The following is a 24,464-nucleotide window of genomic DNA, read 5'->3' on the forward strand; positions in this document are numbered from 1 at the left end:
TTTTTGTGTAGACGCCTGAATCGCAAACGATGACGTCATCGCCCCCCCACCGGCTGGGGACGTTAGCGTTACGTTTTTGTTATTTGATTTGTATTATTTTTGTAGCTTTAAATACAGCCTTTTGGTAAATTAAATTAAACTGTACATTAAAAAGTATTTCTGCTCAATCTAAAAGGTTTAACAACTGCTTTCTCCTCCTTGACTGTATGTTTATATACAGGCTTGATGCGCTCCACTTCTTTGTGGAGAACCAGCGCCACAGTGGCCTTGAATATGTACTACAGCGTTTTCGCAATGAGTCAGTCTTTACAGAGATATTACTGAAACGCATCAAAGGAAAACGGAGGGGAACAGATCGTTTTCGCCAGTGTGGACGGGGCCTTAGTGCACATGCATACGCTGAACACTGGGCGGCATTTCAGAGTAGATTTGCAATGAAAACAAGCAGAACTGTGGAGAACTTATGAAGGGTGAGGGTCTCATCTTTCAACACCTCAGCTGGTCTGCAGTCACAGCTCTCCACGCTCGGCAACACATCATATACAGTACATCAGGTCAGCAGTGAACCCTGGGATGTACCAGACACACAATGAAGTACACTTAAAATCATGTTCTCCCATCTTAAACAAAAAAAACAAAGTAAACGGGACACAGAAAACAGTCAGACAATCATCGGTAGGATGGGTTGCCATGTCTCACCATAGCAACGCTTTTATTAGCAAAAAAAATTATGGAAATTGCTGGTCCCCATCCAATGGAAACAAAAGGTTTGGGGCTTGGGGTTGTAACCTTAATCCAGTACAGATCCTCATCTATCCAAAGTGCACGTGATTAGGGACTATGAGGACATATTATCATCCATGGTAGCAGTGGCCTTCCCACCGTGCTGCTACACAGTCGCTATGATCCTCGTGTCAAAGCATCTCAGTGGATTTGGAATAGGAATGTTAGCCTTGATAGCAACAATCAAGATCATGCACATTTTAATCAGTATCGCATTTTTGGTCTCATAAAAAAATCACAAGTTTTGAGGATGAATAGGAGGAAAATAGGTCCCTTTGATTTCTATTTTGTATACACGTGTATGCAAAGATGAACACGCTCAGACACACACACCAACAAGCCATTTGGCGGGAGGGAGGAACACACATAAAATGGCCGACACCATGCTCACAGTCTTCCAGGCTCAGAGTAAATTGGTCTTTAGAGGGCGACTTGGTCTTCCTTGCTAGCAAAATAAAATTATCTGTGATGCATGCTTGTGGAAACAAGATCATCATCATGACTGTGGTGGGGGTTTAAAATGTTTCCATGGTAACATCTATACGATCAAACAGCTAACTCAAGGCAAAGGAAATAAAAAAACACAGCAACGAAGGCATGCAAGGCACAAGTTCCTACAAAGAGAAATCAAAGATGAAGTTTGATCCTTTCAAAAAGCATTAAGAAATAATGCAAAAAAACATTTTTCCTTAAAATAAAAAATGAGAAGTAAAACACATTTTAAAAACAGTGAAAAACCCCAGCCATAGACAGTTGTACAAATATTATACACAAATGCTTTTTTTTTCTCTACACACCATCTTTAAAACCTTTTAGATAGCATCATAAGTTAATAAGAGGTTAACAGTGACATTCTCAACAGTGTCCATGTAGAGGTCCCTCTGGTCACTGCGGGAGGCCCCAGCACTGCCTGCACAAACACACAAACACGGCGCAGTCAAGTTACTACTCAAGGTCGAAAAGGTAATTTATGCCACTGGGGGATCGACTCCCCAGCTGTTAAGAACATTATACGGTGAGTTAGTCAACACAATCTGAACAATATATTCAGGAGCATGTTGAACGTTGTAGCATTATTACATAGTATTCTAGATCGATATTGAAGTAACAAATAAATGAGGTCTTTACTGCATTACTGCTTCCCTGGGTAACGGGGATATGACATCATTAACAGGCAACCTCATTAAATGCAAAGTTAAAATAGATTTCGCAGGCAGGGGTGTACTGGGAAAGAAGTTGCGTCCTGGACCTCTCCGCTGGGTGGGTTGGTATACGATAGTCAGTTATAGTTGGGCACCGCCTTGACTGACACTTTTTTGTCCATTAGTGAAGAATATTAGTGCAGTTTACCAGAACGCTCGACTGGCGTACCGAATGACCCACCCAGACACAGAGGATAGAGACCCAGACACAGAGGGTAGAGACCCAGACACAGAGGGTAGAGACCCAGACACAGAGGGTAGAGACCCAGACACAGAGGGTAGAGACCCAGACACAGAGGGTAGAGACCCAGACACAGAGGGTAGAGACCCAGACACAGAGGGTAGAGACCCAGACACAGAGGGTAGAGACCCAGACACAGAGGGTAGAGACCCAGACACAGAGGGTAGAGACCCAGACACAGAGGGTAGAGACCCAGACACAGAGGGTAGAGACCCAGACACAGAGGGTAGAGACCCAGACACAGAGGGTAGAGACCCAGACACAGAGGGTAGAGACCCAGACACAGAGGGTAGAGACCCAGACACAGAGGGTAGAGACCCAGACACAGAGGGTAGAGACCCAGACACAGAGGGTAGAGAGGGGAGAAAATGAATGGGAATTTCAACTTCCAGAACCAAAGCTGTGCAGAAGGCGGCGGTCACTGTTGCGCTGAACCAGGGTTCAGTGGAGAGGGGCTCACCTCAGAAGAGGCCGCAGTCCTTCAGGTTGTTCTTGATGATGACGTCGGTGACGGCGTCGAACACAAACTGCACGTTCTTGGTGTCGGTGGCGCAGGTGAAGTGGGTGTAGATCTCCTTGGTGTCCTTCCTCTTGTTCAGGTCCTCGAACTGACACTGGATGTAGGCGGCCGCCTCCTCGTACGTGTTGGAGCCTGAGGAGAGCATGCGCACATCTTACCTCGGAGTAAAAAGACTACGGTAACTTGGGTAGACCTCCAGCCAATCAGAGCAACGAAACGTGTCACACATAAGTGGCAGCCATCTTGGTTGGTTATGATAATGCCTCAATGGCACCCCCATAGGGCGCCCCTCTGGACAGCCATCCAATCAGACGACCCGGTGAGACTGAGCCCAGGTCTGAACAGCAGCGCTGCCAGAAACACATGAGCAAACTAAACAAGCGCTCCATCTCTTGCTAACCCCTAGTGCCAGCTTACATTAATGACCCGAGTGAAAACAAAGTTACCTTTTATGGATCTGCCCTTCAGTCACCAGAGGTGAGGCCAGAGCCGCAAAGCCTCCTAGTTCAGTCACCAGAGGTGAGGCCAGAGCCGCAAAGCCTCCTAGTTCAGTCACCAGAGGTGAGGCCAGAGCCTCAAAGCCTCCTAGTTCAGTCACCAGAGGTGAGGCCAGAGCCTCAAAGCCTCCTAGTTTCGACACTGACCACCTATTTGCATGCTTTGCATAACCACTGTTGGTCTCAATGGCCTTACCAGTCATCAGTTCTGCTTGTTTGACTGATTAACTATTTATAAAAGAATATGTTTGGAATTGATATGAACAATCGTACAACTTAACCTTAAATTCAGATTCAGACTGATTCAGACTAATTCCAACCTTAAATTCAGATTGTAATCAGACTGATTCCAATAGGGACAAACCAGAATGAAGAGCATGGTCTATTTCAGCTGCTTTTGATTGCTTTCCTTGTGCACCACCATTTGTTTTTTGTTTGGCTTTGGCGCTCGTTCGTCATAAACTGAAACTCTCCGATTGATCCTAGCATTTGTCAAATTTTGTTAAAGGCTTCAATGGGATAGATTACTAGCCTGGCTAACGCCAGACCAAATCTCAAGAAGATTTAGTCTGGGAACCACACATAAATTTTCTCGTATTTGAGGCGTGGTTTACAAATGCCCAGAGCCGTTTATTGGCCGCTACGATTGTCTATCAAATGCGTCTGTACGTAGCTCATGGACAATAAAAATAAAAATAAAAATAAACTTGCGTTCTAAACTACTTAGAACACCATCTAAGGCTGCATCAAAAGGTTACTTCTTGTCTGCTGCCATGTTGGATCCATAGATATAAACAAACTAGAAGCTTCGGTGAGTCGCATAGACGTCGTCATCGTCTTGCTGTCCCCACCCCGTTCTGTGATTGGTTCCCTCGCTGAGGAACAATCGGATCCATGGAATCCAGGCTGCCTATCAGAGTGAAATTAATTTGCGTGCAAGGCAGCATGGGTACACCCAGGCTAATAGATGACAGGGCGTCTGCAGAGAACTTGCAAGATGGGGACGGTGTCACGAGGTGAGTCACGAGGCCCATCCACCACTCAGAACCCATGAGAGGAGGCCACTAGCCCATCACTGCAATGGGTCATGTGGTCTTTTGTTTAGGGCCAGAGAAGACAAATGCCTTACCTAGGCTGTTCCTGATCAAGTTTGTGCCAAGAAAAAGCTGCACATTATTATTTATTTATTTTGTATGTGGAATGAATAAGGTAAATGGTATTAACTAAAAAAAGGTGTCAGTGAAATGCTTCTTTTAGTGGGTGTGCAACAGCCAGTTCAACAGGACATCAGGGAGTGGCTAGGACGAGAGATGGACTTAGAGATGGAAGTACTGAACCCATAGGAAGTTATGAGTGATTGCAAGAGAACATGGAAGATGCGTCAACAGCGCTATGAATAGTATCCCTATCCCATATGGCCCCTAACTTGGAGTCACCAAGGGCAAACAACCAAACTGTTTTAGAAAATATGAGTTAACATTGTTTCAATCAATATTGATGATTTAATGACCATTGATAACTAGTCGAGGGGCAGGACGGTGTACTTGTTAGGGGATAGACTCCCAGGTGTAAGGTTTATCTAGTTTAAACCTTCATGTCCGAGACTACCTGTTGGCATCCCTGTTGCCAAGATGCACAACCAAACAATACTGGCACTTTGGATAAAAGAGTCTGCTAAATTCTGAAGTAAGTAGAATAACGTATATGTGGCCTCAAGTCCGCGACCTCACCTGCGTATTCAGGGAAGCAGATGGTCAGAGGACTCCTCTTAATCTTCTCCTCGAACAGGTCCTTCTTGTTGAGGAAGAGGATGATGGAGGTGTCCGTGAACCACTTGTTGTTGCAGATGGAGTCGAAGAGCTTCATGCTCTCGTGCATCCGGTTCTGAGGGAAACAGCGAGGACCGGTAAGAACACACGCATACCAAGAGCTCTACAGTAAAAGGACCTCGTTCGGAGCTCTTCTGTTCCACTACCATCTCCTCGTCCTCCGCCAGCACCAGGTCGTAGTCGCTGAGCGCCACGCAGAAGATGATGGCGGTGACGCCCTCGAAGCAGTGGATCCACTTCTTCCTCTCGGACCGCTGCCCGCCCACGTCAAACATCCTGCAGGGAGACGCAGCGCAGCGGGGTTACAGAGACGGGCGTAGACAACCATGTGGACAAAGAGCCTAATAATAATAATAATACTACAGGTCCATGGTTCTCTGAGGTACTGACTTGAAGTGCAGGTCCTTGAAGGTAAAGTGTGTTTCCACGATGCCGGTGGTCTTGACGCGGGTCCGGAGCACGTCCTGCTGGGTTGGCACATAAACGGCATTGGCTATCCTGTCCAGGTCGTTCAGATAGCTGGGGGAAAAGACGACAGGGAATAGATTGGGAAAATGAGTGGCTATAATGGTTGGTCTGGTCTGTGTGTGTCTGGTCTGTGCGTGTCTGGTCTGTGTGTGTGTCTGGTCTGTGTGTGTCTGGTCTGCGTGTGTCTGGTCTGCATGTGTCTGGTCTGTGTGTGTCTGGTCTGTGTGTGTCTGGTCTGTGTGTGTCTGGTCGGTGTGCAACCATTTCAAACTATATACCAGGACATTACTACCCCTGATCTTATCAACAACCATTTCAAACTATATACCAGGACATTACTACCCTTGATCTTATCAACAACCATTTCAAACTATATAACAGGACATTACTACCCCTGATCTTATCAACAACTACTTCCAATGCATCATGGGAAGACACTATGGGAAAGGGCCAAAGGGTTTAAATTTGCCATGTGTACGATTGAGGCCCTGCCAGTTACTAGGCGGGACGTAAACAAGCCCAGCTTGGCTGGCTCCACGGCGTCAGAGCTTTTTCAGCGTCGATAGAAAGATTCCCAAAGACAATGGTGTCATGTTATACTTGTGCTATTGCTGGCACACTTTTACTTTGATAGATCCTCCATCGGTATCAGCGGCTGTGCAGTGAATTTGATGTTCTGTCTGTTCGGTGAAAGCCAACACTTTTATTAAAGTTGTTAACGAAAAAAGTGAGTCATTAAGGAGTTTACAAAATAGGCATTGGCTGGACAGAATTTTGTAATTTGTTGAATTAATCAGTTATGATTTTATCGACACCTTAATTGAAATAATTAGTGCGGGTAAGCTCGTTAACCCCTGAGGACTCACTAAGCAGCCGAGTCGTTGAGCTGATACTCTCTGGAGCGGCCGAAGCAGGCCTGCACGCCGCCGTCCTTCCACAGCCGCTGGATGACCCCGGCCAGCTCCCCGGTCATGAAGCCCTCCTCCGCAGAGCCCGCCAGGACGAACAGCTGCCGCGCATCGTCCTGGAGACGTAAAGTACAGCGTTTACAAATATACACAATTTAAAATATCTGGATATGTTTTAGCTCAGAGCACAATAACCTTAAGGGAATTTAAATAATTGATTTTATAAATGTAAGCTCATAATATCCTTCCAAAGAGGCTTGATTTTTGTATATTTTAGTATCTAAAGTCATTTATTGAACCAGATTATATTCATTAATGATTAGCAGTGTAGTACTTCCCTACTGTCATCCAACCTGCCCTTTCCCTTTCAAAGATCACTTCCGGTGACCGGTTGGTCCTTACCCCACAGCGCTGAGACACACGCAGGCCTCAAGGCTTCAGAGAGGTTAGAAGACTTGGTCGGATTATGGGGGAAGTTGCTACTTTGTGTGCATCTTTCGTATGGTTCGGTTTGTGTTCAAACAAGACCGTCAAATCAACCAAACAACGCCAGCACATGCCACGCGGACCAACAGGTTGTTTGTTGATTAGACAGAAAATCTTTGGGAAACTCTGTAAAACTTTTTGTGAGAATAATGGAGCCTTTGCTTGGTCTTTGGGAACTTTTATTTGGCTTTGGTGTTGGAAAATGGCCTGAATGCCATACTGATGACTCAATAAAGAGTAACATTATTTTTTCGCTAATACAAACATTTCAAAAAACAAAAAAGTTAAAAATCCAGCAAACGTAAATAGATACGATACACATTGTTATCAAAGAGGGTTTGATAACAATGTAACATTTTTTATACAACAGAACATGTCCGTACACCGAACAAATACAGGAAATTTACCGAACACACCCATAAAACAATTTTACTAGATCTCAGTCAGTCTCCTACAAGGTACATTGCACAAAGATGCACAAGAGTGTGAGCCTATAGGTAGGGTAGCGCCACATGTGTGGTACTACACGTGCTGGCACCACGAATAGAGAAGGTCTTGCCAGTGTGGGGATGATTGAAGCTCTTGCATTTACGCGTAGTGACCAGCCATACATAAAGCGATATTCGCTAAATGCTACCTACACGTACCAAGACAACCTTTCCCCAGAGCTTCAGCCCATCCCTACTCACCGCCCTGGCGGAGTCAGCAAAGTCGATCTTCAGGCGGCCCATGGCTCTGATGATGGCGATGATGGACTGGATGGTGTTGCTGTAGACCACAGCCTTGTACTGCTTACACTCCTCCTCAGAGTACCCGGCCTCATGGATGATCCTGAGCAAACCACCAACATGAACTCCAGGCACTTCTTTCATACAGCAATGTAATGAAACACTGAACTCTCAGAAGGCCTTCTTTACATACATTAATGGTTGAGGGTGGCGTCCCCTACGCAAGGCACTTTATTTTTAAGTTCAATGTCAAAATCGATTGCGTTAGAAACATCCCAAGTGAATGAACACCAAGTAACAAACCAATCGAGCGAGGTCCATAGGATATTTCAATTAGGCAACAATACACTTACTTCATTTGTTTGACAATGGTACTCTTGCCAGACTCTCCAGCGCCTGAGGAGGATAGACAGAACAATATGTATGAGAACAGTGAACTCCATGTTGATTTCTAAAGTTGACACTAGGCTGGTCACAGTATCCGCGCCACGCTGTGGGATGTTGCCCAAGCCCACAACAGTGTCATTGCCACACTGTCCGTTCATAATAATTATACAAAATAAAAGATATGGAGCTCAATGCATCCATTGATTTTAGGTGCAATGTAGACTTTAGGCAGATAGCAGTACAATTTAGCCAGCCAAGTGTTAATTATGAACAAATGGTCAGTACGTCAATCCCATGGAGAAGAGTGTCTGAATACTAGTACTTAAGAACATGGCCTACTGAGTATCAGCTAATCCCATTTCCACACAGGACCAGACCATTATTATTATACATTCAAGGACCCAGGAGGTCCTGTCACTAGCAAAACGCCTAAACTACATCCCAGGCCGCTTTCTTTAAAAAGGTAATCTACTACAATTTGGTTAAAACAAAGTTTGCTCAAACAAGAATAACTTGCCAGGCAACAAACTACGCAAATGCAGAAGCTGTAAACGGAAACTTAAAACACACACACACACACACCTGAAAAAACATACCCAAAGTAAATAGAGGGCTGTAATATTTACAAGGGCTGTAATATGTACTCTTGGTACCAAAAGGAGGAGAACACCAGTGAGATTGTTGAGCAAGTGAAATAATCAACGTGGATACCACTTGGTTTTGAATTGGTTTTGATTTCATTTCTGCCCAAAATAAATGTCATGTTTTAGAGTGAATACCACGTAGTCATTATCAGTTGGTAGCCCTATAGTACTATAGGGCCATACAACATCTGTATCCAATGATGCAACATCTGCATCAAATCCAATACTAACCAATGCAAGTTTAACAATGTAAACTTGATGACGGGTAGATATTTTGAGAACCCAAGGTACAATTTTGACACATGACCCCTATATAGAAAGGTCAGGACGAAAATATAATTTAATGATGGCAAAAAAACTTTTTTTTTTTTTTTTTACTCTAGGGCAGTGATGCCGAAATCACGAACGGAAATGGCAGAGCAGAGCAATACCAGTAATTGCTTTACTATTATGGGTCCGGGCATAAACTGTTTTGCGGAATTTGGGAAAACATAAAACGTGTTTCATAGGGCTCTACAACTGCACCATACGCCATCAGATGAATAACGGGTGTTCTGATTGAGGGCAATGTACTAGGGGTGTGCATCTCTCCTTTATAGGACGCTCCGATACGTATCTCGATACATGCGCTACGATTCGACTCAGGGACCATACAAATTAATATGGAACTATTTGATGCTCTAACGATCGGTGCGATTTGATGAGATATGATTCAATCCGATTGATACAGTTAATATTTGTTTAATGTTAACACATTCATTTTCTATTAATTAAAATAAGCCTTCTATAAAAGAGCCATTGTCTACTTTAAAATATATATATATATATATATATATATATGGTATAGGGACCATGGAATCATAGGTTTTTATATTTGTTTCGAAGACAAATGTATAAATTTATAACTACATCTATTTCTATTTATTTGTTTACGTCTATTTATTATCTGTTTATTTATAGACTTGATCGCTGTCCGACAAACGCTTCACTCAACCCATTCGCAACGTTTCAGTCGGTGCATCGACCGATTCTTGGTCATTTTAAATTGATTCAGGGGCCCACGCATCGACGTAGGCCTCTGTGTAAATCCAACCGGATACCGATTCCTACAATTTACCCATTTCCCCTGAAACCCTCTTAGCTACAATACATTGATTGTAAGCACAATGTTTAGTTGCAAAATTGGGCCCAGAAAAGGGATAATTTATGGTGGATTTATGCAATCAAACATAAGTTTGAGGAAAACAACAACAAAAGGTAAGACATCATTTTTAGTTTTATAAAGAAAAAGTGAAGTTTGTTCTTCACGGCCTCTAGTTTGGCGTGCATCACACAGAGGTTTATGGTTTGGACTGTTGGGATGTGTCGATCAAATCACGTGAAAAAGATAGCTTTTTCTTTGCCTGTGCAGTTATGAAATACTGTGTAATACTCTTTGTTACATGCATATTTGGTTTGGGGTTGGAATTGTGTTGAGAATCTGATCTTTCTAACAGTGTTTAATTCCTTCAAACATCTTTACCCGGACACATTAAATATGGCACCATGCAGCCTTGTGGTAGCAGCACAGTGCACGGTACAGGAATTAAAATTAAGAATGACAATCTGCTTTTCGTTGATTGTAAAACAACTCCCGTTGCGAGCTGCGCCTGCACGCTGCGTCCGGGACTGTTGCCGACTTTGGTCGACATCGATGAGGGATGAAAACGGTAAACCGCAGTTAAATAATTACCACTGTTTTAATGATAAGCGTCTGGAATCTTACTGCGGTTTATCGTAAAACCGGTAACCGTTTCACCCCTAACGTATAGGTGCTCATCTTTGAGGCTGGAATAATATTGGGTTGTGCATAGTGGAGAGAGCTGCCTCACAGCTCCAAGTGGAGCCACGGTCCATGTGTACCACTGGTCCACACGTACCATCTCCATCCATGGTGAACATGAACCATCGCCATGGTCAACATGAAACGTTAACATGAACCATTGCCACGGTCTCGGAACATGAGACACTTCTTTTAAACTGCCGGTGTGAAGAATACACCTGTCCGTACTTGAATAAAAGCTGTTTTTCACTGTATATCTTTAATGTTTACAGCATGCCATGTTAAATGAATTTAATTTCCCCACGAGATCAATAAAGTATACATTGATATCTAAATTACTTTTTCCTGACAGTTCTCATCTCCCCTGTTTTTTTACTGTATCTCACTCACTTAGATCAAAATTCTAATCGGAAAGCAAGGGTTGGCTGGGTAGCATCAAGTGAGATGATTTACGATGCATGCAGAGATTCCTGGGCCACTAAACCAGCTCCATAATGGCTAGAAAAGCTGCTCCAGTAAACCTAGAACTGCTCCGTCAAATTGTAATAATTCTCAATAATGTACCATTGTAACCAGTTCCTTCATTTTTACCTGTCCATCATCAGGCAGATGCGTGCTTGAGGCTGGTTATTGTTGTCCGGTTATTGTCTTGCAGGTATATTGCAGCTTGCAGCTATATTTAAGGGGCCAATGAGGCAACCTATTGTAATTTTATATTATTATTCTGCCACGTTTGACTTACACGGCCTAAACCGCTCACACGCTTTTCATGAAACTTTCTACAGCTGTAGAGGCTGACTCAAGATTAATGCCGTCTTCAAAATGTTTGGAGGTTCGGAAGCTCTTATGTGTCTTTATGTAAACCTTCCTTTCTTCCAAAATAAGAGTGTTCAGGAAACGCCCCTCAGAAGTTTGTAGGCTTTGATATAAACCATTCCTTCTTCCATAAAAACAGATCATTTGTGAGACTAGACTTCGGAACAACAACAAGTATGGATGGCCGCAGGGGCCTCTTTGCGCTTCTTTGCTGTATTCAGAGAACAGATCAATCAGGTATTAGAACTGCTTGCAATGGTGGAACATGAGCGAGAATTTATCAGGTGATGTTTATAATTGTAATCAATGTATCGTAATGCAAATGTTAGAATGGGTGTTAAGTTCACCTCTTTGTGCTTGCAAGTTCACTTTATTCTATCAATGTAATGGCAGCGAAATGGGCATCCATCGTGACGTGAACTCGGAGGACTCAGGTAGCTTTACTTCCCCACGAAACTCAGATTGAAAACTTCGACCCAATAGTGTTCAAAGCACTTTCCTCGGAGCTTAAAGTCCAAACCTCTGAAACTCAGAGCATTTTGAAGACGGCATAACAGAGAAAAAATATTACACTGATTGGCCCAAAGTTGGCGCTATAGCAATAGTCCCAAACTTTGAACAAGCATCTCGTGACCCCTTTGACTTAGTCATGAAACTTTGATCACACATGCATATCCTCATGGTGAACATATCTGCCTCAAGAACCTATGACTTTCTTTGGATAGATTTACGGCCATCTTGAATTTTGTCAAAAACACTAAATTCCCTAAGGATCCCAGGTCGTTTGACTAAGACAAAAATCGTTAAGCACATATCATCTATGGACGACTGTCTTCAATCTGCCATAAAGGGAAGTCTGTACAATAAAGATTAAAGCACCCAGGAGCAATTAACTTCCTATGATCTTAAGTCCAATACAAAAGTTCTTCAGGATAGAAATACAAATTCAACAAAATTGTTGAATTCCACAAATTTTCAATCAGGGCGTGGCATCGTAATATTCGCAAAAGCTTCTGAGCCGGCGGAGACTACTGCAGCAGAATAGGGTTTTTATCAATTGATTGTTTTACCTATTCATATCTACAGTATTCTTTCATTTACAGAAAATACAAAAATACCATAGAACGTAGGATTGCTGCGTGGCTTTTGGATCCCCTTATCGGCCCAAGTTGGGTTACAGCAGAGCTCTAATGCAGCCTAAATATTTCCCATTTTAACATTGAACTAGCAGCTAAATGCTCCATATAGCTCCATTCATTATTAAAACCCTTTTTAACCCATTGAAAAACGCCACAGCAGCAAACATTGAATCGACTTGCCCCAGACAGCAACATGGTCAAATCGATAATAGGGATGTGAATAACTCAAAATTTTCATGGTCGAATAATCAGTGGGTGGTATGAACGAATAATCGATTATTCAATGTGTGCCGACATTATGGTAGAAAATAATGAAGGTTTAAAAGGATATCTTTGCCATATTTTTGGAATGATAGTAGAAAATAAGCGGGTCAACAGATTGGGGAGGGCCCTGTGTCATTCATAACACCTCAGAGGGTCCTGGGCCGACCGGAGACCACCAGACAGACATTCCTCTAGTCAATGATATCGGCCTATTCCTCAGTTCACTAGAACATAAGTATAAGTAAGATTAACTTTAAGTATAAAACATACAATAATATAAGATAAGTATTGTTACAGTGAAGCCAAATGTTAAACACTCGATATTACCTGGCTCTCCTTGATCAACAAATGTCTCTCATTCACGTGCTAACAAAAGAGGAAAGCCCTGCCTCGTTCACGTTTTAGTGGCCCCTGAAAGAGACTGGCTCACGTCACGGTGAGAAGAGACGTCCTCCTGCGGTTCCTCCTCCATATGTTCTTGTGATGTGTATTCTGACAGAGTGAACTGGTTGACCTCACTCTATTAATCCATACTTTTACTAAAGTCAGACAGTACCAGTTTTATGATTATGACTGTATATGCCACAGATGAATAAAGTGGCATTATTAACTATTACAATGCACGCTTCACTGTTTAAATTAATATTGGTTTTACAGGGCTCATCTCTTAAACACATGTGGTAAGTCATGGTGATTTAAGATGAGGTTATAAACAAGGCGATGAATGGACTTTAATCAAAGATCTCACTTCATATAATTCATGTGTAATCTATAAACTTCATGTAACTACAATGTTTAATATGTAACTGTTTTTATGTTATTTCTTGTTAAATTACTGTATTACTGAATGTATTGTGGACAGCGGGGGCGGGAAGATAGATGCTAACGGGGAACGGGACCTGTAGTTTAGAGCATTGTGATTGGCCAAGGGCATGTTAGGGCTGGTCAGACAATGGGAGAATATAATGTGGAGTTTAGGAAAGAGTTCTTTGCCAAACAAACTCAGGTACTGTTGTTACTCTGCGTAGTGACAATAAAGCCTTGATCATTCAATCCTAGTCCTTCTCTACCTCTGGTATTTTGTTAGAGTATTATTATGTCAGTTTTATCCACAACAACATTCACAGGCAGCCATGGATCATCGGCAAGAAATCACTTAATATCTTAAACGCAAAAAAAAACTAACTTTAACAGTGATCAGTGTTTGTGTTGTATGCATATATATTAATATTTATGCTTGTGTATTGTGTATATTGTTTTTCTGTACATGATTAATAATAATAAAAAACTAATAGTGCTACAGAACCAACATTAGTTCCGTCAGTTAATTCTTGTTTATTTGAATGGGAAAAAATGTTAACGGTCCAAATGTTAAAAATCGGCTTTGACCCTCAGGAACGAATAATCAAATAATCAAATATTCTGACCCATCCCTAATCGATAACGCAGAAGCTTGTTCACTTTATTGTCCTGGACGACCAACCCCTTTCTGTCGTAGAAAATGTGGGGATTCTACGCTTAGTTGAGCGCCTCAAGACTTCATCACGCTCCATTTCGCCCAGTCACCATAACAATGAAAAAACCCATCCCTCACATACACAACAAAGTAGCGACTTCCTCTCCAAACTCTTGGGAGATGGTAGGCGCGGTTAGTTTCACAACAGACACCTGGAGCTCAGACGTGAGTCCAATGTCCTTTTTGAGTTTCACTGCCCATTGGATGGACTCAGATATTACCCTGAGAAAAGCAGTGCTACATGCAGTGTTTGGTGGATCACATAGGATATTCCATTACGGCAGCTATGGAGAAGATACTGCGTGAGTGAAAGATTGATAAAACAAAGTCCATGTTGTTTTATGGAGTAATACACGGCTTTATGTGGAGTACTGACGGCCATGGATCAAATGCCGTAGCGATTTATGATGTTTTGTGCACACTCTGCAGCTAATAATGCACGAGGGACTGTTGTCTCAGTGCAGTGTAAGTGACGCACTGGAGAAAGTGAAACGAGAGAACAATTTTAGGCCACTTCAAACATTCGCCCCTTGCCTATTCATGGTTAGAAGACATCCAAGAAGAGCTTAATATGCAGCCTCAGTGTCAGCAGCAGGACATCCAAAATAGGTCCAACAGCACGCAGTAAATGCATGAAAAACAGACACTAGCCGTTTTCACACGTCCTCCTCCGTTTCGCCACATTTGTATATCAGGACATTCGACCCTGAGGGTGATTCATACTTATTCGCACTTAATGCTTTATAGGCGGACATCAATGCCGTTCCGACATCCGACAACAGTAGAATGTCGGGGGGGTTTAGGGGGGTGGGCTTGCAAGGGGCGGGATAAGACGTAGGGTCGAGGTTCGCAAGAGGCGGGATAAGGACGGCCGCTGTCACTCTAGTTTGTTTTGGTTTGACCGCAGACAGCACGGAGGTAGATTAATGGGTATATAAAGCACTCAAGATATGCATATCATTTTAAAAATGTCTGGTCTTTGGTAGTAACAGGTTTTTTAACACAATTCGGTGATGCCGTCACGTTGGGGAGACGTGGTGGAAGGTTGCCTCAGCCTGGTATTATAACAATGGCGTCTAACGGGGATGAGGAAGAGGTGGCAAGAACCACAAATAACACGTATGATGGCCCGCAGCCATATATTCAAACCTGTCAGACGTGAGGGTGAATGAGGAATTGCAGAGAACTGATGGCCGTCAAAGCCAATTAAATGCATGGTCAGAGGAGAATGGGTGGAGAGTCGGTGAAGTGTCCTGGTGAGTTGCTATCATTTAGCAACGCAGCAAGGAGCGCTGGAGCTAGTCTATGAACAGCAGAGGCGGAGTGGTAATCGGGAGAGTCGGGATAATTCCCGGTGGGCCGTTAACGTTTCGGGGCCGCCAAGCTGATTACTTCGGGATAACAATATTGCGTTTATATTTATTCTTGCTGCGCCGTCCGGCAGCCTGAGCTCTGCGCCTGCAGCCTCTCACTCACTCAACACACGCAACGCTCAAACTGTCAACGTCGCCACCATTTGCAGAGGGGGGTAGATGAGCGGCCCCTCCCCAAGTGGTACAGCCCAGGTGGCCTTGAACTGCGATTGGTCAGAAAGACGTGACAGCTATGACAACATTGAACTCTCGTGCAGGCTCGAAGAGGGTGACACACACACACACACACACACACACGTTTTTCACCCGCTCCGTACCCAGCTTGTTCCACGCTTTAAGCACCCAGGCTACTAGTATGCATGTTCCCTCCTGCGGTGTATTCCTTGTCCGCATCCCCTGCCATCCAGTTGTCATACGATTCATGCAGACTGGATTTGAACGGCTGATTCCATGGTGTACTTTGCGTGTGCCGTGTTTTCCCGCCGATGTGACGATGCTGTATGATTAAGCTGTTGAGAACTTAAATAAATGGACTATATATAAGTTTACTTACTAGCTAGATATGCTATCTGGCTCTCCCTCTATGTATTTATCTATTAATCTGTATAATCTGCTGAACACTCCCTTAGTCGTCTCTCGTTACTCGTCTCTCAAGGGTCTCCATAGGGCTTTGGTCTGTCGTCTCCCCAATGGGACGTCATGCAATGCATTGTGGAGGAAATGAGAATCAATTGCAAACCGCTAAAATAGTACCTTTCTTTTTCGTATTACATTCCGTTTTGTGATACCCAATACAATGGATAACAGTTTAAATGTTTATTACCAACTTGCACAAATTTGTTGGAAAATGAACCCTGCAACACAGCCTTTAAATCTATTCCGTTGCATCCACAACATCCGCATTGATCGATGAAAGATTGGAGCATGACTTGGAGACAAAAAGAAGACATGACGAAGAAGAAAGGCTTTGCGAACGACTGCGTTACCGGAGAAAGAGCGTAATTTTTTGCTTAATTTCACATATAACAAACACTGGGACAAATGTAGTTGATTTGTGTTTAAGTGGAAGGCCGGGACGCTATAAGACCCTATAATGCTATAAGCTATATACGTGTGCAGCTGTGAACTCGTGTATTGTAATTTATTGTATGATGTGTACTTTTAGGGTTATGATAAGACCTATCTTTTAGCGTTCACCACGAATGACTCATAACTCCCACTCAAATGGTGTGAAATGCCGACTTTCTACTCCTCATTCACATACAAGGTAAATAACATTTCCGCCAGCCAAAATACCACGGTATTATATCACGGTATGTTAATTCTATATTCTAATTTCGATATAAATGCTTCTGAAGGGGTAAAATACTGGTTAGGTAGCTATTTTTGTATTACTAAGAAATATTTCACATAGTAGGCCTACAGAAGTATTTTAAGAACATTTATTGAGCAAAACTGCAATAGAAAAGAATGCTACATAGTATCTACTAAGCAGGAGGACTCTCGGACACTAATGCCTCGTTTCCACGGAGCGGAGCGGCTGTGTGTGGTGTGGCTCAGGCGGCTTATGGCGTATTTCCACCGGCGGGTACGCTTCGGACCCAGCACGCCTCAGCCCAGTAGTGAGGGTGCGGTACAGCCCAGCTCAGTTACGGCTCGCATTTTCACGGCCGACCGTACCCTTATGGTAGGGCGGGGTTTAAGCCAGATGGCGATCGCTGCGGCAGCTACGTTAGCATCGTGACCATCGTGACTTACATGGAGAGTCATAATCGGGTAACTGAACAAATAAGACCTCAACAGGACTAAGAACACTGATAAGAACACCTGGATAAGTCGCTCATAGTCTGGTCTCTACCTGCATGTACCCAGCATCGTTTCGGAGTTCGCGTTCTGCGCATGCTCGAGATCTTTTCCGGGAGCCGTGAGCTGGAAGTAGAAGGAGGCGGAATACGTGTTGTCGCCGTCGGAAAACGTGAAACAGCGATTTATTTAAAAAGGTGTCGCAGAAGATGTAGTTACCCTCTATAAGAAGTGTATCCCCGGCCGCGGGAGCATGCATGGCATGCATTCATTAAAGGTGGAAGCACACAGACACTACGCTTCGATTTCACCCAAGGCTGAATTAAAAGTACATGTTTTCCTAAATGTTGGTCATCAACGAGGTTGTAAAGTAGTAACTTCGGGCACATCTGTAAAAATAAAAGTTTTTTTCTTCCGACACGTTTTCGATCTTTATTCATTCATTGCGCCGCGGCCGAACTAACAGGGATATTCTCTGATATTATGAATCTTAAAGACTGCGTCGGGTTCTTCGACTCTCTGGTACTTTCACAACAAGTAAAGACTCGTAGTGTGGGTTACCTCGGCCATGGGGGAGAAGAAATTGGGGGAATGCCGTATACGGACGGGCGGCGGAGGGGCTGCTCCGGCGGGAGAAAGATGTTTTCAGTAGACAGCTGTCAACTCGGTCGGCGATTTATTTAAAAAGCTGGCGCAGAAGATGGAGGAAGCCGGTGTCGTGCCAATGTAGTTACCCCCTATAAGGAGTGTATCATCATCAACATGCATTCAGTACACACTACGCTTCGATTTCACCCACGGCTGAATTAAAAGTACATGTTTTTCTAAATGTTGCTCATCAACGAGGTTGTTAAGTAGTAACTACGATCTTTATTCATTCACTGCACCGCAGCCGAACTGACGGGGGTATTCTCTGATATTATGAAATGCAATGGAGGTGAAAGCAATGTTTTCAGTAGACAGCTGTCAGTTCACTTTGGGTCCATATCATTTCTTCGACGCTCCATTGTTCCGGTCGTATGCAGACTCCTCTGCCGGCAGAGCCAGCTCCTCCGGCTGGACTTGAGTCAGCATACGACCGAGAGGTCGGAACAATGGAGCATCTGAGAAATTATATGGACCCAAAGTGAATTGACAGCTGACTACTGAAAACATCTTTCTCAAATGCTGCCTGAGTTTGTTGTTGCTGGTGACGTAAAGAGGTCAACCGGTGGCTCTATTACCACTAGTTGAATGAATGTAAACGTACTGAGTGTGGCCTGCTAATAAATCCAAGGAAAAAGAAGAATGCGCACAAAGAACAAAGAGCAACAATGTAGGACGTCCAAGAAGGACGTGAAACTATCCAGTATCCTACTATCCTACTATGTAGGAGGCTTAACCCCTTCAACTGCTGCAGAAGGTAAAATAGTGCAGCGAATGGCAGAAAGCGCATGAGGGGATTATGATAAGTGGGGGGGCATTCTTTAATACATCAGTACTCCTGTTCAAAACTAAAAGCAGGCTCTCGCTATTTCGGAAATCTATCTTGTGCGATTAAAATGAATGTCCTTTTTTCGCTAAATGGAAATTGCAGCTCAGCTCCATGAAGTGGGAAAAAAAACACAAAGAAACAATCATGTTCAATGTAAAATAACCTTTAAGTGAAATATATGACCTATAGATTTATATGTACAGACTTAATGACTAGATACAACTGATAAATCCATTCACTATAGTCGTAGATGACTAACATTTTGGAAGTACCTACGCACACCTCACACAATACAGACCAGTACAGACCACCTCACACAATACAGACCAGTACAGACCACCTCACACAATACAGACCAGTACAGGACCCCTCACACAATACAGACCAGTACAGACCACCTCACACAATACAGACCAGTACAGACCACCTCACACAATACAGACCAGTACAGGACCCCTCACACAATACAGAGCAGTACAGACCAGTACAGGACCCCTCACACAATACAGACCAGTACAGACCACCTCACACAATACAGACCAGTACAGACCACCTCACACAATACAGACCAGTACAGGACCCCTCACACAATACAGACCAGTACAGGACCCCTCACACAATACAGACCAGTACAGACCAGTACAGGACCCCTCACACAACACAGACCAGTACAGACCAGTACAGGACACCTCACGCAATACAGACCAGTACAGGACAGTACAGGACCCCTCACACAACACAGACCAGTACAGACCAGTACAGGACCCCTCACACAACACAGACCAGTACAGACCAGTACAGGACCCCTCACACAATACAGACCAGTACAGGACCCCTCACACAATACAGACCAGTACAGACCAGTACAGGACCCCTCACACAATACAGACCAGTACAGGACACCTCACACAACACAGACCAGTACAGACCAGTACAGGACCCCTCACACAATACAGACCAGTACAGGACCCCTCACACAATACAGACCAGTACAGGACCCCTCACACAATACAGACCAGTACAGACCAGTACAGGACCCCTCACACAATACAGACCAGTACAGGACCCCTCACACAATACAGACCAGTACAGGACACCTCACACAATACAGACCAGTACAGACCAGTACAGGACACCTCACGCAATACAGACCAGTACAGGACCCCTCATACAATACAGACCAGTACAGACCAGTACAGGACCCCTCACACAATACAGACCAGTACAGGACCCCTCATACAATACAGACCAGTACAGACCAGTACAGGACCCCTCACACAATACAGACCAGTACAGGACCCCTCACACAATACAGACCAGTACAGACCAGTACAGGACCCCTCACACAATACAGACCAGTACAGGACCCCTCATACAATACAGACCAGTACAGACCAGTACAGGACCCCTCACACAATACAGACCAGTACAGGACCCCTCATACAATACAGACCAGTACAGACCAGTACAGGACCCCTCACACAATACCGGCCTCCGCTGTCGTTGGTTGTAATCTGTAACCTCACTGCTAGTGGCCTCCTCAATCTGACGGTTCCCACCATCTTACACAAACAGACATTTCCATCATCCAACACCAAGGTATGCAAGTAGTAATTTCTTGTGAGCCATTAGGGGTGTAAATATTAATCGATTTGTATTAGATTAATCGATTATACAGCCGACGATTCGATGCAGCGATTCGTCCGCAAGAGTATCGATAATTACATTTTTTAGTGAATAGGCTAATTGCCATACTAGACTTACACAATAAGCACTAACGTGTGTAAAGAATACTGTTTCTGTATTCTCAATAAAAGGTAAGTGATTATTTCTTTTGTTGATTTATTTGATAGATATTATATTAATAGATATAATGTAAAAAATATTGAGTATCGAATCATATCGGGGGAATTCTGAAGTATCAAAAATAATCGAATCGTTGGCTTAATAAATCAATATCGTATCGAATCGTCATGAAGGCTCTGATTTACAGCCCTATGAGCCATGGGGACAGTCACCACACAGGTCTGTTGTTTTGCACCGTAGAGGCTTTCATGCAGGATTTCATGCCCAGTGGAGGCAGGCATGTTTTCACCTGAACACACAACATTTTAATTAGCCTTCCCTGAGCTGGGAACTGGGGCTCCTGCGACTACAACAGTTCTCCAACTCTCCTTCCCAAATGAATAAACAGAAGCGCCCAGTGGGCCCAGGCCCCAGAGGTGACTAACAGCTCATCAGACTTCCACTTCATCAAAAGCCTGCGGCCTCCACTGAGGCACTGCTAATATTAAATCGCTACGGGAGGATACAACTACACACCAAGTAGGCCTGTTTCACTTTCCCCAGCAAAATGTGGGACAGAAGACATAGTTGTAAGAATAGGAAATGTGACAGTGTTTACTTTTGCTCAAATGGGCATTATAGACAAAATGCATTCTTACTGCTTAAACTGTGTCAACAAACTCAGAAACAAACTCAAATCGAGGTATACTGCATTCTACTTAAAGAACGTTTAATGTAAGGTTTTACTGGAATAACAACCAATGTAGCTAAATAAGGGTCTCATATTCCCCTTCAAAAAGGTGTAGTGTAAGATTTACAATTGTCTGTGTAATGGATATCATCACAGACTTCTCTCCCCATTCGGGGATAATTCAAGGTTGCCGTTATGGAGAAAGCAAAAGTACAATCGATGCACCTGTAGGGAACTGCTTGTTTCAACACGGTAAACAAACCCATTGTGGATCAGAAGGGATGGAGCCTAAAGCAGCAGTGGCAGCATGACGAAACTCAGTTATGTGTTTTGGCATATCCAGGTTGCCACATCTGTTCTAACTATCCACCAATCCCAGCTGTAACCAAATGATCCGCGTCATGGTTTAATGAGGAATCGGGGAAGACCGTATTGGATATCAAACGCTCCATAACTGAATGACTGGTACACTCGTGAGAGAAAGTTTGAGATGTAAATTCAGACTAATGGTTTTCCATTAAAGAATGCCTACAGCTAAACATTCATCATTTGCGTTGGTTGACTTGTAACTTGTAACAACAGAATGTAACATTGGAATTTACAGAATAGTTGCTTTAAGATAGTTCACAACACACAATTTATGAGTGCAAGATGCATCTGTAAGCTGACCTTTTAACTGTATTAATTTGATCTAAAAACCAAACCCCATCTTTCTGATGGCCACTGGGCTATCACCCTGTATCATGTTTAAATTAAACACTGCATCATGTATATCTTTAATTAAACCTTGCATCATATACATCTTGAATTTAACCTGTATCAAGTATATCTTTAATTTAACCCTGTATCATGTATATCTTTAATTTAACCCTGCATCATATACATCTTGAATTTAACCTGTATCAAGTATATCTTTAATTGAACCCTGTTTCATGAATATCTTTAATTTAACCCTGTTTCATGAATATATTGTCTGAGTGTAGCTCTCGGTGGCTAATACGCTATCCAGAAGAAAATACTCCAGCACAACTTTACATTACCCGCCCATGAGCAAGAGGACTCGACTTAGCGTTTTCAAATAAATTAGCATAAGTTAATTTCTTTATCGTTGATGCTACAAAATCCTCATATTGTGATTAAATAACACAGGGGTTGGGCTGACGTAAGCTCACATCTATGGTCTGCGGGAAAGTAGACCAAAAGCCCTCTCTCCAGCAAGTAGACCCAGACCCCCACCCTCTCCAGCAAGTAGACCCAGACCCCCTCCCTCCCTCTCCAGCAAGTAGACCGAGACCCCCTCCCTCTCCAGCAAGTACACCCAGACCCCCTCCCTCCCTCTCCAGCAAGTACACCCAGACCCCCCTCCCTCTCCAGCAAGTAGACCGAGACCCCCTCCCTCTCCAGCAAGTACACCCAGACCCCCTCCCTCCCTCTCCAGCAAGTGGACCCAGACCCCCCCCCCCCCCCCCCGCTCTCCAGCAAGTAGACCCAGACCCCCCCCCCCCCCCCCCCCCGCTCTCCAGCAAGTAGACCAGCCCCCATCTCTCCAGGAACTAGACCAGCCCCCCTCTTCCTCCAGGAACTAGCCCAGCCCGTCTCTTACCCAGCAGCAGGAGCTTCACCTCCCGGGCCGCCTTCTCTCCGTCGTCCCGCAGGTTCCTGTCGATCATCTTGCTGCGCTCCTGCGCCGCCTTGTCGTCCGTGCTCAGCGTGCAGCCCATCTTCTGACCCCGAAGAGCAAAGCCCCAAAGAAAGTACCGACCCGGAGCTAACCAGCTAACATCTAACGAGGCGTCTCCGAGCACTCTCCAACACGCCCTGCTCACGGAAAAACACTCCGTTCACAGTCGAGACTTTTGGAATTAAACTTCAAAAGCCACGTGCGTTCACGCTATATGTATATGGTTAGTTATAGATGTTTAGCAAAAAAAACAACGTTGTAATTTAGAAATAGGGCTGTTCAAGCAGGCGACATGTCGTTATTGGAGATGTGTTGAATGCTCATTTCCTGTTCTTTAGGGTACCTTTAGCTGCGCCTGCGCGGTAGATACCAACACCCTGCACACCCCTGAGGACTGGAGCACGTGGTTCATCTGATGCAAATCAAGTCATCGAGCACAGTGTATGCGTTTCAATAAAAGTGACACGATTGTATTAATATGTGGAATTGTACTGATTTATATATAAATAAATAAATAAATAAATATATATGCATGTGCACGTTTGTCTTTATGAGCGAGGATGCAAAGAAGTAGAGCTTTGAATATGCACTCACTAATTCGTTTTACAATGTGCATTTGAAAAATTAAACGTAAAAATAATTACGACAACATTAACAACACTGCCAGTAATATAATATCGTTGCAAAATAAGCCTTTCAAAAAGGTGTATAATGGTTTACAGAAAAGAGATATTGCTACTTTTAGTCATTTGGTTCAGTTATAGATACATTCAGTCAGCCAGTTTAAGTCAATCAGGAGTGTTTCAACTTTTACAGTGTACAATGCAACATGTCAACTTTTTTCATTATATGTGCTTATTTAACGTCTGCATGACAGAACTTGTTGTCTGGTTATTCCCATAAGAGATGGTATGCAATATCCAAAGGAAAGATTTAAAACTGTGGTGAAGCCGTTTGAGAACCACATCCAGAGATGTAAATGCTGTGCGGCAGATCACCTCCTGCTCCGCCCTAAGAGCATTCAGAAGCTGAAACTAAACACACATTTGATTTCTTATTAGTTATGACCCCCACATTTGCATGGGTGTAAGTGTAATTAAAGTAACAATGTAAATAAATTCAATAAATGTACTTATTCATCCATCCATCTATGAAATGGTTCATTAATTTAGCAGAAGCAACATTGTTCCTAATATCGCATGTGTTCAGCTGGATTCTGCTCAGGGTTGTTATTGGAATTGTGGTCATCGCTTACCTCTACACTTTACATGGACATTTCCATTGCAGATGGCCCTTCCATCATGCAAACCAGACCCATAATTCAATCGTATGTGCTCATATTTCCCTATGCATTGTGTGTGGACATGTTCTAACAAGATTAAATGAGTTTAATGTTTACATTTATGG

At 43.5% G+C, this 24,464-nt stretch overlaps 1 protein-coding gene across 1 annotated transcript; it reads right to left on the minus strand.

The window, feature by feature from the left end:
• Positions 1-684: 684 nt before the first annotated feature.
• Positions 685-23,401, minus strand: LOC311357489 (guanine nucleotide-binding protein G(i) subunit alpha-1). Its single transcript, XM_084477449.1, has 9 exons — positions 22,980-23,401; positions 8,016-8,058; positions 7,624-7,765; positions 6,407-6,564; positions 5,463-5,591; positions 5,219-5,348; positions 4,974-5,127; positions 2,687-2,878; positions 685-1,693 (listed from the first exon to the last, which is right to left on the minus strand). Exons 1-8 carry the CDS (start codon positions 23,095-23,097, stop codon positions 2,688-2,690), a joined length of 1,065 nt encoding a protein of 354 aa, XP_084333575.1. The 5' UTR covers positions 23,098-23,401; the 3' UTR covers positions 685-1,693; position 2,687.
• Between the last annotated feature and the right edge of the window lie 1,063 nt (positions 23,402-24,464).

The sequence above is a fragment of the Micromesistius poutassou genome (assembly GCF_964030765.1).
Source record: "Micromesistius poutassou genome assembly, chromosome: 13".
Taxonomy (NCBI): domain Eukaryota; kingdom Metazoa; phylum Chordata; class Actinopteri; order Gadiformes; family Gadidae; genus Micromesistius; species Micromesistius poutassou.

Bases quoted from the DNA above. Each gene is read 5' to 3' on its own strand.
- LOC311357489 (XM_084477449.1), bottom strand. From the start codon at position 23,097: ATGGGCTGCACGCTGAGCACGGACGACAAGGCGGCGCAGGAGCGCAGC. The intron at 7,766-8,015 runs GTAAGTGTATTG...TGGTTTGCTCAG, and splicing joins ACCATTGTCAAACAAATGAA to GATCATCCATGAGGCCGGGT. The intron at 2,879-4,973 runs GTGAGGTCGCGG...TGCTCTCCTCAG, and splicing joins CTGCTTCCCTGAATACGCAG to GCTCCAACACGTACGAGGAG.